Source organism: Nymphalis io, chromosome 21 (assembly GCF_905147045.1).
Source record: "Nymphalis io chromosome 21, ilAglIoxx1.1, whole genome shotgun sequence".
NCBI classification, from domain to species: domain Eukaryota; kingdom Metazoa; phylum Arthropoda; class Insecta; order Lepidoptera; family Nymphalidae; genus Nymphalis; species Nymphalis io.
Window position 1 is genome coordinate 9,341,065 of NC_065908.1, and position 15,641 is coordinate 9,356,705.

At 33.6% G+C, this 15,641-nt stretch overlaps 1 protein-coding gene across 5 annotated transcripts in view; it reads left to right on the top strand.

Annotated features, from left to right (window-relative positions):
* The first annotated feature begins 1,493 nt into the window (after positions 1-1,493).
* Positions 1,494-15,641, top strand: part of LOC126776758 (yemanuclein) — a 425,903-nt gene continuing 411,755 nt past the window's right edge. For 3 of the 5 annotated variants that reach the window (XR_007669978.1, XM_050499498.1, XM_050499497.1), the window contains exons 1-14: positions 1,494-1,727; positions 4,325-4,459; positions 4,857-4,964; positions 5,344-5,478; positions 6,876-7,010; positions 7,105-7,192; positions 7,619-7,730; positions 8,809-8,940; positions 9,132-9,220; positions 9,542-9,791; positions 10,614-10,895; positions 10,971-11,994; positions 13,085-13,142; positions 13,612-13,690. Coding sequence is in view for 4 of the 5 variants with exons in the window: in XM_050499498.1 (XP_050355455.1) it covers positions 1,569-1,727; positions 4,325-4,459; positions 4,857-4,964; positions 5,344-5,478; positions 6,876-7,010; positions 7,105-7,192; positions 7,619-7,730; positions 8,809-8,940; positions 9,132-9,220; positions 9,542-9,791; positions 10,614-10,895; positions 10,971-11,994; positions 13,085-13,142; positions 13,612-13,690 (2,786 nt within the window). In the remaining variant the exon portion in view is untranslated. The remainder of the gene's footprint in view (positions 1,728-4,324; positions 4,460-4,856; positions 4,965-5,343; positions 5,479-6,875; positions 7,011-7,104; positions 7,193-7,618; positions 7,731-8,808; positions 8,941-9,131; positions 9,221-9,541; positions 9,792-10,613; positions 10,896-10,970; positions 11,995-13,084; positions 13,143-13,611; positions 13,691-15,641) is intronic. The other 2 variants (XM_050499499.1, XM_050499500.1) reach the window with 1 other exon arrangement.

A 15,641-nucleotide genomic window follows, 5' to 3' on the forward strand; every position in this document is an offset into this window, starting at 1 on the left:
GCGCAGCTTACCAAAGCAATTGTCACACTATAGATTATATTACAATGTAGAAAAATCCGAGGCTTCGCCAACTTGGAATTCAGCTTGCGACGAAAATCCTTTAACTTCTGTTATTTTAACGAACTTAATGCTTATTTCAATTATACATATGAAATATTTAAATTATTAACTTGCTAATTTTGAAAAGGGCAGTTATTATGAAATAACATACAGCAACTTAATTTTTAGATTTTTGTATAGTGGACGAAATAGTGGACGACAAAGCCTTAAGTTGTTATAATTTTTTAAGGGCTCACCCGATTTTGATGTAATAAAGACTAAGCGGCACCTTGGAATACTTCTTACAATTATCTGTTTTTAAGATTATATTTGTAATGAGTCAATTATTTAGTAAATTATAAGCAATTGTTTTTCTTCTTATGTCTAAAACTTTAATTCCGAACAGATAGGCAAGAAGAGAATTTTGTCAACAGATAAGCAAGTGTGACGCTTCTATAGTAAATCGAGATTTCAACTTTGCTTTTTTTCTGAGAACAAAATTAAACTTTATCATTCATATCATTCTTACAAAAATTTATAAATTTTAAATTCATTTATTTAAAGCATTTTGATGATATACCCACTGGTATATCATCAAAATAATGGTATACTTCACTAAGTATAACATTCTTAATTTTATTCAGTAATTTAGAACAAAAATAAAAGTCCCCCCCGATCCCTATCCAACGCAAAGCTCCCCCCCCCCCCCAAACACAGGCCGCGTTTCCACGCTGTACGGCAATGGACAACTTTTGCGCCAAGATCCTGAACGACTCGTCTGTCATATCCCCAGTTTTAAATTTCATTCCATGGCTGGTATGTTGTACATATAATTATATATTATATCTGGTAGGGAAAATTAGATTACAGATAAACATTTACTCGTATCTCAAGTTTTATAAATATTAAGTCAATTGATAAACTATTTAATTCCACGATGTAGTTTGTGGTACTAAATTAAGTTCATTAATTTGATAATAAAATCAAAATGTTTAAATGAAATATCTTTTTTACATCGTGTTTTATTTAGTATTTTTATATTAAAAAAGTAACATAATAATCGGTAAAACAGTCAGACAACACATGACACAATTGCTTAAAGTGTCATCTATTTGTATGTCTTTGAACTAAAACGTTTCCTTAAGCAATACCGTTTGTCAAGTATAGCGCAAATTTAAGCTTATTTTGAAAAAAGGCATTATTATTAGAAACATAACAAAATTGACATCGAACCATCTGCTAGATTTTTGTGAGCTGTAGAAGAATAACAAAAGTTACCTATGTAGGTGTATTTTAAAAGATTATTAATATAAACTAAAATAATGTAGTGACATCTATCGTAAGAAAAGAATTTTTTTAATGCCATCTAACGGCAATACGCGTAAAATAATGCAAAGTTCGTATTCTCTCCGTAGCGCTCAGAACCCAAACAATAAATTCCAACATGGTGGCAATGTGGTACACAGTTTGAAAATGCAGGCCGTGTCATGCTTTGAAAAAAATCATTTTATACTTGAATTTGGTGGAAAATGTCGGACCCTAAACGTGCTACTCTTATAACAGTGGGTGCTCCAAAAAGTGCAAAGAAAAATGTGAACAAATCAATGAGATTATTTATAAATTTAGACGAAAGCAACGAAAGTAAATATCCAGAGCTGAATTACAAGGAACTACTCATAGCAGCAGTGGTAAGTTATAACAGAAAATCATAGTAATTTACGCAACCATACTGGTTTTTCAGCTCTTTGTGTTGTAGGGAATCATGTGAAAAAATCTAACACTGATATCATGTTCCATTTGGCGGCTAGACACAGTTGTAAACGAGCCCTGATGATATCGTTTAGGATATTTTTTGCTTACGTTACACAGCATTTGCATTAGGTTTGTTACATGATTTTGCGTCCACGAACTGTGCGAGAAGCCCAGATATCGGTCGCCATGTTTGCAACAATCTAAGAAGAACGTTGTCATCCTAGGACATCTTTTAACGTAGGCAATGTTTTGATCGGTGACGTGAGTGACTATCTCATTTTTATGCTAAAACGGATAACTTAATAAAAAGAATGCCCTAAAAATATTATGCTGATTAATTGCTGACGACACCGGTAGATTATTATGATAGTCAGCCAAGCGAAAGTAGAAGACTTGGATGACCTAGGTTAACCCGCCTCAAACATTGTTGCTTCCGGCAAAGAACTTATTTTTAGGTTACATTCTAATTATGATTAAGTTTATAATATTTATGCGGATTTTATGAAACATATGTAAGCACTTTTTATATACCTACGTAAATGGAATTCATTAAAAGAGATAGCGTGCGGATGTGTGCGTAAATATATTTATTTACGTGTGGCAGAACTGGCGCTACTCTGATGTTGGAATAAGGGATTATTTTTGCAATAATTCGAGGCTTGATTTATGGTAATTGTATTAGCACTTTGTAGGTATTACGATTATGCATTTGTTGGAAACTCGATTTGCAATGTTGCCAAATTCAATCATTGCAAAAAGTACCTATTGCTTAGCTCGGGCCGAATGTTTAGCGATCTTTGTGTGAGGATGAAGCTTTTTGTGAGCCATTTAACTTTAATCGATAGATCTTTTATGTAAATAACCGTATAGGTTATGTTATATTATAATACGTGTGCAATGTATGAGTGTGTGCGTTTTATGTATTCTATATTTTCGAGTGTTGGGTGTTTGATAAATTATTGTTCTTATGTACATTAGTGTGAGTTTTACTGCATGAAAAGAAGTTATAGGTTGTTTTTTTTCAACTTTTGTTTTAGATTTATTTATAGTTAAGTAGCGTCGCGCGCTTCTTAAGAACTTTTGCAATTTGTACACTCCGTGCATTGTTTTTTTTATGATAAAGAATTCTAATTAGCATTTCTCTTGTAATGACGTTTACTTAATTTTGTTGAATGATAATTATAAAAATATTGCATTGTTGTTATTGTTTTTTTAATTTGTATTATAGATAAAATATATAACATATCGAGTACCTATATATTTTATGTTCATTGGACGGGTTTTACGATTATTGATTGAATTTCCATATTTTATTATGTGTGTTTCATTTTATTCTATCAATAATTAAGAAATGTTTATTGTTTTGATTTTTATCTAGATAAGAGTTTTATGTATTTAGTAATATCTTGTATTTTCAAATGATTAGATTGATATTTATATAAATTACAAAGATGTATTTTATATTTTATTTTGTTTTATATAATGGTTTTTTTTCTTTTTTTATTTATCGATGATTAGAATAATTATAATATTGTTTTAAATATATTCTATATTGAAAGATGAATGTCTTACTGTTTTTAAATGGGTTATTTTTAATAGTTTTTATGAAATACTGTATAATTAAATGTTTTTTGTTTCAATAAAAAATTAAATAGTATTTTGTTTTTACATTTTATCAGTATATTTTTCAATAAATAAGAACATTGTCATATATTTTTTTAAATAAATGAGTAGCTACATAATAACCTAAAGCTGGCTTTTCACTGTACAATATAATTTTTGCATGATTGTGTTAAGGGTTCTATTTGACTTAAAGCCAAGAGGTATGCTTTAATAAATAAAAATAAAATAAAAATGCTTCCAATATTTATATACTTAGTTATTTTTTTGTTTTACTTAAATTTGGAAATAAATAATACTTATTAATTAGTTAGTTTGTTCTCTAAAGAGTTCTCTTTTAACATATTAATTAACTGTAATAAAGGAAAATATTATTTTATATAAATATTTTCTTATTTATCCAGATTATTTTTTTTTTTGCTAATACATTGTACAGATCTAGATCAGATAAGATAAAAACAACTGCTGACCCTGAACAACAATCTATCTATAACCTATGCCGACCACAAGAGTAAAGATGTTTATAAACCTTTATCATTAAATTGATACAATATCATCTTAAATAATCTATGGTATTTATTATGTATTCGCAAATAAATGGCCTTTTGAATATCAAAGAAGTTGTCGGACCTATGGCATAAACATAATGTGGAAGTATGTAGTTAAGTGTAATAATGTTGTATTATAAACAAATATATTTTAATAAAGACCTATTTGTAGCGCATAATATAAGACAGCTGTTAGCAAATCGCATGGAATATGTAAATATTTATTATATGTTTCATTTATCTATACTCCTTTGATCGAAATAGTGTATATAAATATGGTCCAGTACAAGCATTGGTGTGTGGTTTCCTAAATTGTTATAAATAATGACTGTAAAATCAATAAATTGTTGTTTTTTTTTTTACAGAATAGAGAGAGGCAGCTAGATAATCGTCTTTCATTATTCAGTAACTTGCCAAATAGCAAGACAACAGGGCTGGACCCGCATTCAGATAATGATGATGATGTCGAGAGAGTCGCAAGGAAATTTGAACAGAAATATGTAAGTGAATTATATTTTATTACCTTACATAAAATACTACTACAGTAACAGCCTGTTAATGTCCCACTACTGGGCTAAGACCTCCTCTCCCTTTTGAGGAGAAGGTTTGGAGCTTAAATACTAATACATTTTATACTATTAATTAAAATAAGCTATTATTCAAACCATACAGTAAAATTAATTAACAGCCTCTTAATGTCCTTATCGTGCTTTGTCTCTGCTTTTGAGGAAACACTCTAAAGCATATTCAACCACAACGCTTCAATTAGAGTTGGTGGGTGTATAAAACGTACCAAAATCAATATTGTTGTGTATATATATAAATCATAGAAATGTTTTAAGGTTTAAATAAATTATCATTAAAGATTACAACATACAACATTTATTTTTTTTCCAGGGAGGAAAAAGCACTTATGGCAGGAAGGGTAGAACGAAATATGATGAATATGCAGACATTGGCGCTGGTTATGATGAAAATGATTCGTTTATTGATAACACTGATGGAGTAAGTTATATTGATTGATAGTATATACCTAAGCTAAGGTATAGTAATAGTAAATATACTTAATGTTTTCAAACTAATATAAATATGTATTCTGTTATCGCTACAGATAAGCATTTTAAATTTAAATTTGTAGAACATAGATGTTTTGGTAATATTCAACAATAGCATTGAAGAGGTTTTATTTTTCTATCATGATTAAAATAAAGGCAATGAGATCTAAAGGCGTTATAAATTGTAAAAAAAAGATATAAACTCACACGCCATCTATTATTTGTTTATGGTACTAAGCTACCCACTGAAACAAGCTCAAGATTAAACTCAACTATGTGCAAATGCCTAGATATATTATTTCTAATCATAATTAAATTATTTCCATCAGTACGACGAGATGATCCCGCCGGGGAGCGACACCTTGTACGGCGGATTTTACATCAATTGTGGCTCGCTAGAATTCAAGGCTGTATCAGAAAACCAGTCAGCAGCAAATGAAAGAGAGTCCAGCAGACGGAATAAGGTTGTTCTACATATATAAAATAGTATGGCTTTATTGTGCCCAATTGGTAGTAGAGCTTTGTGCAAGCTCGTCTGGTAGGTAGGTAGGTACCACCCACTCATCAGATGTTCTACTGCAAAACAGCAGTACTTGGTATTGTTGTGTTCCGGTTTGAAGGGTGAGTGAGTCAGTGAATTACAGGCACAAGGGACATAACATTTTAGTTCCCAAGGTTGGTGGCGCATTGGTGATGTAAGTGATGGTTAACATTTCTTACAACGCCATTGTCTATGGGCGTTGGTGACCACTTACAATCAGGTGGCCCATATGCTCGCCGCCTTCCTATTCAATAAAAAAAAAAACTTGTATCTAAATATATCACAAAATGTAGCTTAAGATAAAACATATTTTTCCACTTCATCACTATCTATTTTTAATTTTAAGATTTTTGTACAAATAAGAGCTTTTATATAGTAATAATATAGTCACAGTTGTGAAACAAGATTAGTAATTTTTTTAATGGCTGCCAATGTTTTATATGTTAAAATTCATCACATTGTAGTCAGTAATTATAATAATAAAACATTATAACAATAATAATTGTCCTCCAGACCGATTTCGGCCACGGCGGCCAATCTCAAGAGAGATTAGCCAACTACGCAGGAGATATTATAGTGCACAAGTGTATGCGCAAACACAGGTGCACTCTCTATTCCCTAACTCTCATAATTCGATGGAACGGCAATCCGACACGATCGGAAAGAGTTGAGGCGCAGGACCAACGGCTTTACGTGCTTTCCGTAGCACGGGAGTGTACACACTTCCAGGCTCCGGGCTGCTACTGAGAATTTTCTGACAGAAAAATCCAATAACTTTTATTGGCCCTACCTAAGAACTGAACCCAGAACCTCCAGGCCTGCAGCCTTATATCAAACCACTAGACCAACGAGGCAGTCAAAAAAAAATTATAAATCACTTTTAAAAATGAGTTATATCTCTAATATATTTTATGGTCTTTAATTTCTACCAATTTGGACTTATTTTTTTTTTTTTTAATCTTTCTACTCATGTTGCTATAATTATGTGTTAATGTATTTTTAAAACAAATATTGTAATTGTTGTGGCTACTTTAAAAAGCTTCACATGTTAGCTATTTTCACTAAATTGTTTTACATTTGTCATTAAAACATGTAGTAGCTACTAGTGGTCCATAAAATAAATAAATAAAATATAGAAGAATTTTAGATGTCCTTGTGATATGATTATGATGATATATGCTCTTTATTAAATTAATAGGTACATAAAAAGTGAGAATTTAATGGGCAACATGTATCACATTTATGATCATTTCACATACCTTATAGATATAAAATAAGGGTAAAATTGTAAAACTAACTCATTCCATAATCCTTTAACAGAGGGGCCATATATCCTCAAGCAGTAGCGAAGTGGACTCTGATAGTTTATCAGATTCCGATAGTCAGGAAGCGAAAGATCCGAAGGCCATCGCTAATGGAAATTTGGACTCACATGAGACTGAACATCGAAAGAAGGTATTTTATAAGTAATATATTAAAGAAATTTTTAATCAATAATATATTCATATTTAATTTATAATTTAAATAACCATGTACATAACTTTTTTAGAAAAATAAAAAGGGCGATAAGAAGAAAGCCAAAAAGAAACGCAGAACTGATTCTTCGGCAGCCACTTCCTGTAAACATACCTCAGATGGTAAATAACGAGTTTTTTTTAAATATAATTGACTAATTTTATTAGCAAAGCTTAGTTGTGTTCCAGCTAGAAGGGTTGAGGTAAGCTAGTAAAACTACAGGCACGATGGACGTAATGTTCCGAGGGTTGGTGGCGCATTGGTGTAAGGATGTTACTTACGATGCCTATGTCTGCCTATAGAAATGCTGATCACTTACCATCACCTGATGGTTATAAAATTATAAAAAAAAGGATTATCGTTCAGTTGTAATTATTATACCGTTACTGTTAATCTGTTGATCGTTTTTCTTATTTATTTTACGTTTATAATAATAAACCTTTTTTTATTACTATAATATAATTTTAATTTATAATACATATAATTTTTAACTTAATTTTATAAATGGAATGTATTTAATTTATATCTTTCTGTTATTTATGTTACAGATAATGCTCAAGGTGATGCGGAGAGTGCAGACTCGCGGACCTCCCAGTCAGACTCCTTGACTTCGAAGCCTGCTCCGAGCTCCGAGAATGCTATCACATCGGACAGTTCAAGGTGATTTTATATTCATCATCACTAAACAGACACGGGCTTCTAGCTTATATAATAAGCTTGCATTGTTTATTTCTATATCAAGCCTAAAAGAAGACCCTGTTTGAACACATAAAAAATCAGTTCTTGAGCAAAGAGGTATTGTTGTCATTTCACTCGTGGCTATATAGAGAGACTCTTTACAAAGCCAAAAGTGATTTTAATATCAGTTGATTATTATTACATGGAAATATATGTATGGTATTTTAAGGTGTGAAATGTATGTATGTTCAACAGCCATATATACCGAAACCTGCACCTCTCTCCTAACACGCGTGCGCAGCCGCGGGTTGAAACTGGTTAAAAATAATACAGTAACATGTTCTGAACAATAATAAACACGCCCTCTCGCGAGCATTGACGCGAATTTGCCGATTGCGACGGATCGCCTGTCTCAAATCCAAAAGGTTGCATTTAATAGAATATAATCGAGCGCAGATTATATTCATTATGGATTCGTGAAAAAGATATAGCAAATCACATGATTTTATTGTAATTATTGTAACAGCCTGTTAATGTCCCACTGCTGAGCTAAGGCCTCCTCTCCCTTTTTGAGGAGAAGGTTTGGAGCTTATTCCACCACGCTGCTCCAATGCGGGTTGGTAGAATACACATGTGGCAGAATTTCAATGAAATTAGACACATGCAGGTTTCCTCACGATGTTTTCCTTCACCGTTAAGCACGAGATGAATTATAAACAGCACATGAAAATTCAGTGGTGCTTGCCCGGGTTTGAACCCACGATCATCGGTTAAGATTCACGCGTTCTTACCACTAGGCCATCTCGGCTTGTATAAATCATCACATGATTGTATAAATCTAATTCTTAGGTTTGCCTATCTTTTATTTATTTCGCAATTATAGTACAGGCACTACACTACTGCTAAAATAGTATCGAAGTGTTCTGTTTTGTAGGGCGATTTAGCTAGTGTATGGCCACAAGTGATATAACACCTTAGATTTTAAAGTGCATTGATATTTGACAGATAAGATATAGTTTATAATATAAATAATATGTATATTACTTTTTTTTTGAAACAGAGATGCAGAAGCAAAGGTCGATACGAAACTGCCAGAAAATGTGTCTAAGCTTCTAGAGGAGATGGAAGCATTTAGTCAGCAATCAAGAGACAAGCCCAAGGATGATAACAAGACTGATCAGTTTATTAATATGTGAGACGATTTTTTTTTAATATATATTTTAAATAAGTTATTATATGTAAGTGACATGATTTAAATTTATCATTTCTCCTTTTAAATTAATTATATACATGTAGAAGGTACATGACATAATTTCCATAGAAATGTCTATAGACACCAGCAAAGTCACCCTCGTACTCATATACGTACATAAATGACTTCAGGTTGGAGCGTTCGCTGCGGGCGAGCGGCGCGTCGAGCGGTGCGGCGGCGGCCGCCCGCGCCCGCGCCGCGCGCGCTCTGCGCCTGCCCGGTGAGCGCGCCTTACTAACCGCCCACTGACCAGCTACCAGCGAAGTAGCTGTGCCTCACCATTGATATTTTAGAATTCGTACTTTATAAATATTTCATTATTTACAATCATAAAATCATAATAGATTTCGAATATCTGACTCTTTTTTTCTTAATTATAATTAATATCCTACATTTTACAATATTACATCTTTGAGATCAATTGTAAGGTGATTGACCTTGTAAAAACGTAAATTATTATTAGCAATAGGACTAGCCAAATTTGCAACTCCACTAATTCACCATAAAAAAATAATTAATCGAAAAATGTAATCTCTTACAGTCCTACCGACACCAACTACCTCCGAAATTGCTCAATCAACTACTGCCAATACAAGCACTACCATCACCACTACCACTACAACTACAAGCTCTACAACTAATAATACAACTACAACAACAACTACAAATGTTACTACTACAACTAGAGTAACGAACAACAAGCGGAAAGCAGAGGAATTGCTGGATAGCATAGATATTAGTAAATTAACACCTGAAGAAAGAGAGGCGAAGATTGTGGAAACTTTACAGAGGTATGACTTTAAATTAATGTCATATTTATTATTTTTTTTAAAATATACTTATCGGCCTTAGTTATAAACCTTTCATAGTGACTGATTAGAAACACTTGATTGATATCACCCTTTTTGTCATAATTGATTTGATATTCGAAAGAAGAAGACACAGCATTGTTTAACAAGTCACCTGCTAAACAAATTTTATAAGTAAGGCTGGAACGGATGTGATGATACATCAAAATTGTTGAAAGATTTTTTTAACTATAACTGATAATGCATTTTTTTTAACTTCAAATTGTATTGTAATTACTATTGATAAGTTATATAAAATTAAAAAAAAAAAAAAACTTTTTTTTAACCAATTTAAAAATTTAAAATCCGAGGACAGTGCTTAGTGCGAGTATGTTTTTTTTTCTTTTTTGATAGTGTTGATGAATTGCGAGTACAAATTCCGATTATTGTTACTAGATGGATTGTGTTCATTTGATACAAATCGTAGTTGACGTTAAAGCTTGAATAGTTAAAAAAACTCACACTAGGCATACAGATTAAGTGGATGGAAGTTCGCGAGCTAAAACACAGCAAACACTCCATTGAGTTTGCGTATGTTTCTTTTGTTTATAATTTATCATGCTCAGCTTAAGGAATACTACGCATGAAAAAAAAAATTGACACATATTATCTGTCTGAAGCAGTGTGAAAAGCAAAGACTTAAGAAAAGAGGTTCTTGCTCAGCTGTGGGAAATTAAGAGCAAAAGTTTATTTTGTAGACAATCTTTATTGATTCGATTTGAGTTTGGAGTATGTCACTTTAAGTATAAATCGGTACTCTTTCAGATTAAAAGTATTAATAGAGGAGCGCAAGCCGGGGATGATGGCGTCGTACAACGCGGAGTGCTCGCGCGTGCAGGAGGAGAAGAAGAAGCAGGCGGCGCCGAGCGCGGAGCGGCGGCTGCCCAAGCGGCGCTTCCCGTGGTGCGGGCGCGCGCGCGCGCTGCTGGCCCGCGCCGCCGCGCTGGCGGGCGCGCCCGACGCCGGCGCCGCGCTGCTGTGCGCGCGCGCGCTGCCGCTCTTCCCCGCCGGCTTCGTGCGCGTGCCCACGCTGCTGCGCCAGGCCAAGTGCGGACGCCCCCCGCTGATATCGTTTCGTTGAGTATTCATACTACCGGTACTAATTTTCATTGTTCTTTGCAGCTTGAGCAAGGACGTCAAGGCGTCGGATCTCAAGCGGCAGAGGGTCGTGCCGCCCGCCCAGTCCGTTATGGCGAGCACTCAGTTCACGGAGCCGATCCAGTTCCCCAGCTCCCTCACGGTTACGACGTCGGTGAAATCCTACGAAAAACCCGAGGAGGAGAAGGACTCGAAGTACAAAGTGAACCCTGCGGCTGTCTTTGGATCGTTAATAAACTCCTACACGCTCAACAAGGACCTGGTGATAGAGACGCCCGAGGATCGAAAGAAGGATTCGGATAGAAGTAAAGAGGACTCGTACATTCCAAATAACATTGGCAGTATAACGATAACTCCCGTTGTGAACAATCAGAAAGACAAAAAAGTCAACATTACTGTAAACGATAAAGCAAAGGAACCCCTCTTACGAGTCAAATCACCGGCAGCTCTTAATGAAATGATACATAAAAAAGAAAAGGAGAAACAGAAAAAACCAGAGAAACCTGCTCCTCCTGCCCGCGAGAAGAGTGTCCAATCTCCCCTGCACATAGATACAAACTATCAAGCAAAGAAGAGTTCACCCAGCCCAAAAACTAAAGATGAAATAAGTCAGAAGCAAATTGAAAGTATGAGGATAGCAGAAAATAATATACCGAGACCTGGGTTAGTTTCAGTTAACCATTCACCGACATTCGCTAAGCCGGACAAAAGGCCACCTGAAGTAAAGAAGAAAAAGGACATTGTAATAATTTCCGATATGGATCCATTAGCCGATGTCGTACAGGAGCCGCTGGCTGTTGACGATAGCAGCAGTGATGTTGAAGTGGTTGAAGATAAGTCTGACAAGATTGAACTTAAAGCTAGTGAGAATAAGAGTGTTACAGTGCCTTTAAAGGACAAAGTGAGTGAAAATCATAGGAAAGTGAATATTTTGAAACAGAAAAGTGAAAAAAGTGTTAATTCTTTTAGGGAATGTAGGAAGGAGCAGCTCGATGAAGCTACTAAAGAAGATTTTGATGCCGTTATGAGGAACCTTAGAGAGATGGAGGTATGTTATTTATATGTATCCCGCTGTTTGTATGTAATTATTAATTGAAAGTCAGTTTTCAAGTTAACTTAGTTCATGAACAAATTGATTGAGAAGGAGTAAAGATATTTTTATTTATTTATTTACTTTAACTTTGACATTGAATTGATGATATCATTGGTAGTGTTTAAATAATCAATGTTGTTCATTATGGATTCGCGGAAAAATTGCGTTATTAATATTGCAAGTTGTTATCAGAACTTTGAAAGTAAAATTAAAGTGGATATATATTTATTTTTAGGGGGGCAAACACTTGTATTAATTATGAATAAATATTGTTATATCTATGGTTTTGTTTATGGGTACTCTTTTTTTTTTTTTTGTACACCACTTACATTGCTGTATTTATTATTTTAGTAAATAGATGATAGTAAGCGGAGATAAAAAAAACATTATATGTACATACAGTAACAGCCTATAAATGTCCCACTGCTGGGCTAAGGCCTTCTCTCCCTTTTTGAGGAGAAGGTATGGAGCTTATTCCACCACGCTGCTCCAATGCCGGTTAGCGCAATACACTTGTGGCAGAATTTCAGTGAAATTAGACACATGCAGGTTTCCTCACAATGTTTTCCTTCACCGTGTAGTGCAAGATGAATTATAATCACAAATTCAGAACATGGAAATTCAGTGGTGTTTGCCCGGGCTTGAACCCACGATCATCGGTTAAGATTCACGCGTTCTTACCACTGGGCCATCTCGGCTTTTTATATATATATATATATATAGTATATATACATACTACATAGATATTATCTACTAAAATCATATCACACGTTACCTTGGCTATAGTCCAATAATTGTCCGTAAATTTCGATTTACTTGATATTACATTTATATTATTCAATTTACTTTATACATTGACTCTAATTCTCAGACTATATTATACTTATATAACTTTCAAAATTGCATTTGCCTATATTAAATATTTTTAATGTACATATAGTCAGCAAAACAATTACGAATGTTACAAAAAAAAAAAGAACTTTTTGTCTCTGCCTTGTTAATATGAATCGGCGATATAATTTAATGTTATTTTTTACCATTTCAGCATTCACAAGAACCAACGAAGTTAAACTGCAATTCATATGGAGGTGTTATTACTAGTGGTGAGTTTTGTTATACAATATTATATATGATAATATTGTTCAAATCATATTACAAAGCGAAGCGAATAAATAATTTGGACGTGCTAGGATAATGTCCAATATTCATACTAATATTATAAAGAAACGAGATTTGATTGTTATTCTATTTGCTTCTAATGGTACTCAAAATCTACTAAACCGATTAAAAAAAAAAAATTTCACCTACAAAAAGCTTCATTATTAGAATACTACATAGGTATTTTATTTTCAAAAAAACAAACTAGAGATACCTAAGAAAATTGTAAATAATGTAAGCCAAGGTATCAAAAATGTTCCTACAAAATATTTACTAAGATTTAAAACCCGGACGAAGTCGGGGCGGGCCGCTGGTGGTGAATATATTATAAAACATTTTTTTTTTTATGAAAAATGTTAAATAAACTCGAATATTTTATAATGTAAAGATAAATTAGTGGTTTCTGTCGAGCAGCTAAGCGCGAGATGTCTTCCAAACAAAAGTTCAGCCGGCCCGCCATATTCGGCGAAACGCATAGCGATAGAGACAAGTTGTAAGTCGGGCTGGATTTCTTAAAACCATACGTTGAGGTAGAGACAGATTCGCACGTCACGGCCTCGGAGTACCGTTACAGATTATAATAATTTCTTACATGTTTTTTTTTAATATAGAATAGGAAGGCGGACGAGCATATGGGCCACCTGATGGTAAGTGATCACAAACGCCCTTAGACATTGGCATTGTAAGAAATGTTAACCATCGCTTACATCACCGATGCGCCACCAACCTCGGGAACTAAGATGTTATGTCCCTTGTGCCTGTAATTACACTGGCTCATTCACCCTTCAAACCGGAACACAACAATACCAAGTACTGCTGTTTTGCGGTAGAATATCTGATGAGTGGGTGGTACCTACCCAGACGAGCTTGCACAAAACCCTACCACCAGTAAATGTCTGAGAAACCTAATAAACATATTAAGTGAGTCTTATATTATATACAAAATAGTTTGACAATAGTCTGCTAAGGTAGAACTAAATCTATTAATATTCCATTTACTAAAATATAACACAATGCAGTAGTATACCGGTGGACGTTGAATATTTATATAATGGGACAGTAATTTGAACTTGTTTACGCCTGTAGCACGTATCGACCTCATATTAATAATAATAATATGATTATTATATAGTAAATCACTTCCGTTTCACATATAATAGGAGCGCTATTGATTTTAAAACTCTTTTCAAACATAAAACTTTGTAATGATAACAAGAAATGATTCCGAAAAAAAAAATATACTAAAAAAATAAATAAACGGCAGTATATCGACGCATATTAATATGTCTCTACCTCAACATCCAAAGCTTCCCATGCACTGTCCAATCAGCCATGCATAGCACAGCAAGCTTTATTCCTCCTCGACAAATATCGTCTACTTCATTCTTTCAATCATGGCTTACTTAATACGATCTCTATCATGGCTTTAATTATATAAAAACATATATAACTCCAATGAAACTCACATAACGTAATTCAATAATATTTATGTAACGATAACTCTAAAAAAACAACTGAGTTTCGTTACGGGGTTTATCTTTTTTTCTAATTTCATTTATTATGTTTTAATAAATTTAATATCATTCCGCTTCATTAATAGGTGCTTTAAAATCCTCACCGACCCATCGCTTATTTAATATTATATTATTTATTCTAACTTTCCGTCTCTCATATATCGATATCGTTAATTATATCTAAAATATAATAAACCGTAACCGTAACAGTCAATGTCCCACTGCTGGGTTAAGGCCTCCACTCCTCTTTTTGAGGAGAAGGTTCGGAGCTCATTCCACCACGCTGCTCCAATGCGGGTTTGTGGAAAACACATGTGGCAGAATTTCAGTGAAATTAGACACGTGCAGGTTTCCTCACGATGTTTTCCTTCACCGTTAAAGCACGAGATGAATTATAATCACAAATTAAGCACATGAAATTTCAGTGGTGCTTGCCCGGGTTTGAACTGACGATCACCGGTTAAGATTCAAGTGTTCTAACCACTAGGCCATCTTGGCTTTATCTATCTTTAAAAATTGATAATTACAAAGGTTTTATTATTTGATATTATTTATGACGATCGGTACAAATATTATAATTGTTTGAATTACTTAAAATATAAAATGTATTTTTCAATTTAATGCGATTTAATTTAAAATATCATTGCATTGGAGGAGTTCGTTCTGCACAACCTCCGATAGATAAACACGGAGACTAAATTATTCAATCACGTCAAATCTTTCTACAAACGAAATTGATTCGAATTCAATATTTACGAACTATGAGATAAACAAAAGAGAAACGCCGCCTTCAAAAAAATAATTTGAAATTAGTGAAATATGTTGTTACATTTGAATATTTTTTGGCTATTTAATTAATAAGATTTAATTACTAAATGTGCGTTTGTTATCATTGTGAAATCACCAGCTAATATTTTTTGGCCTTCTATC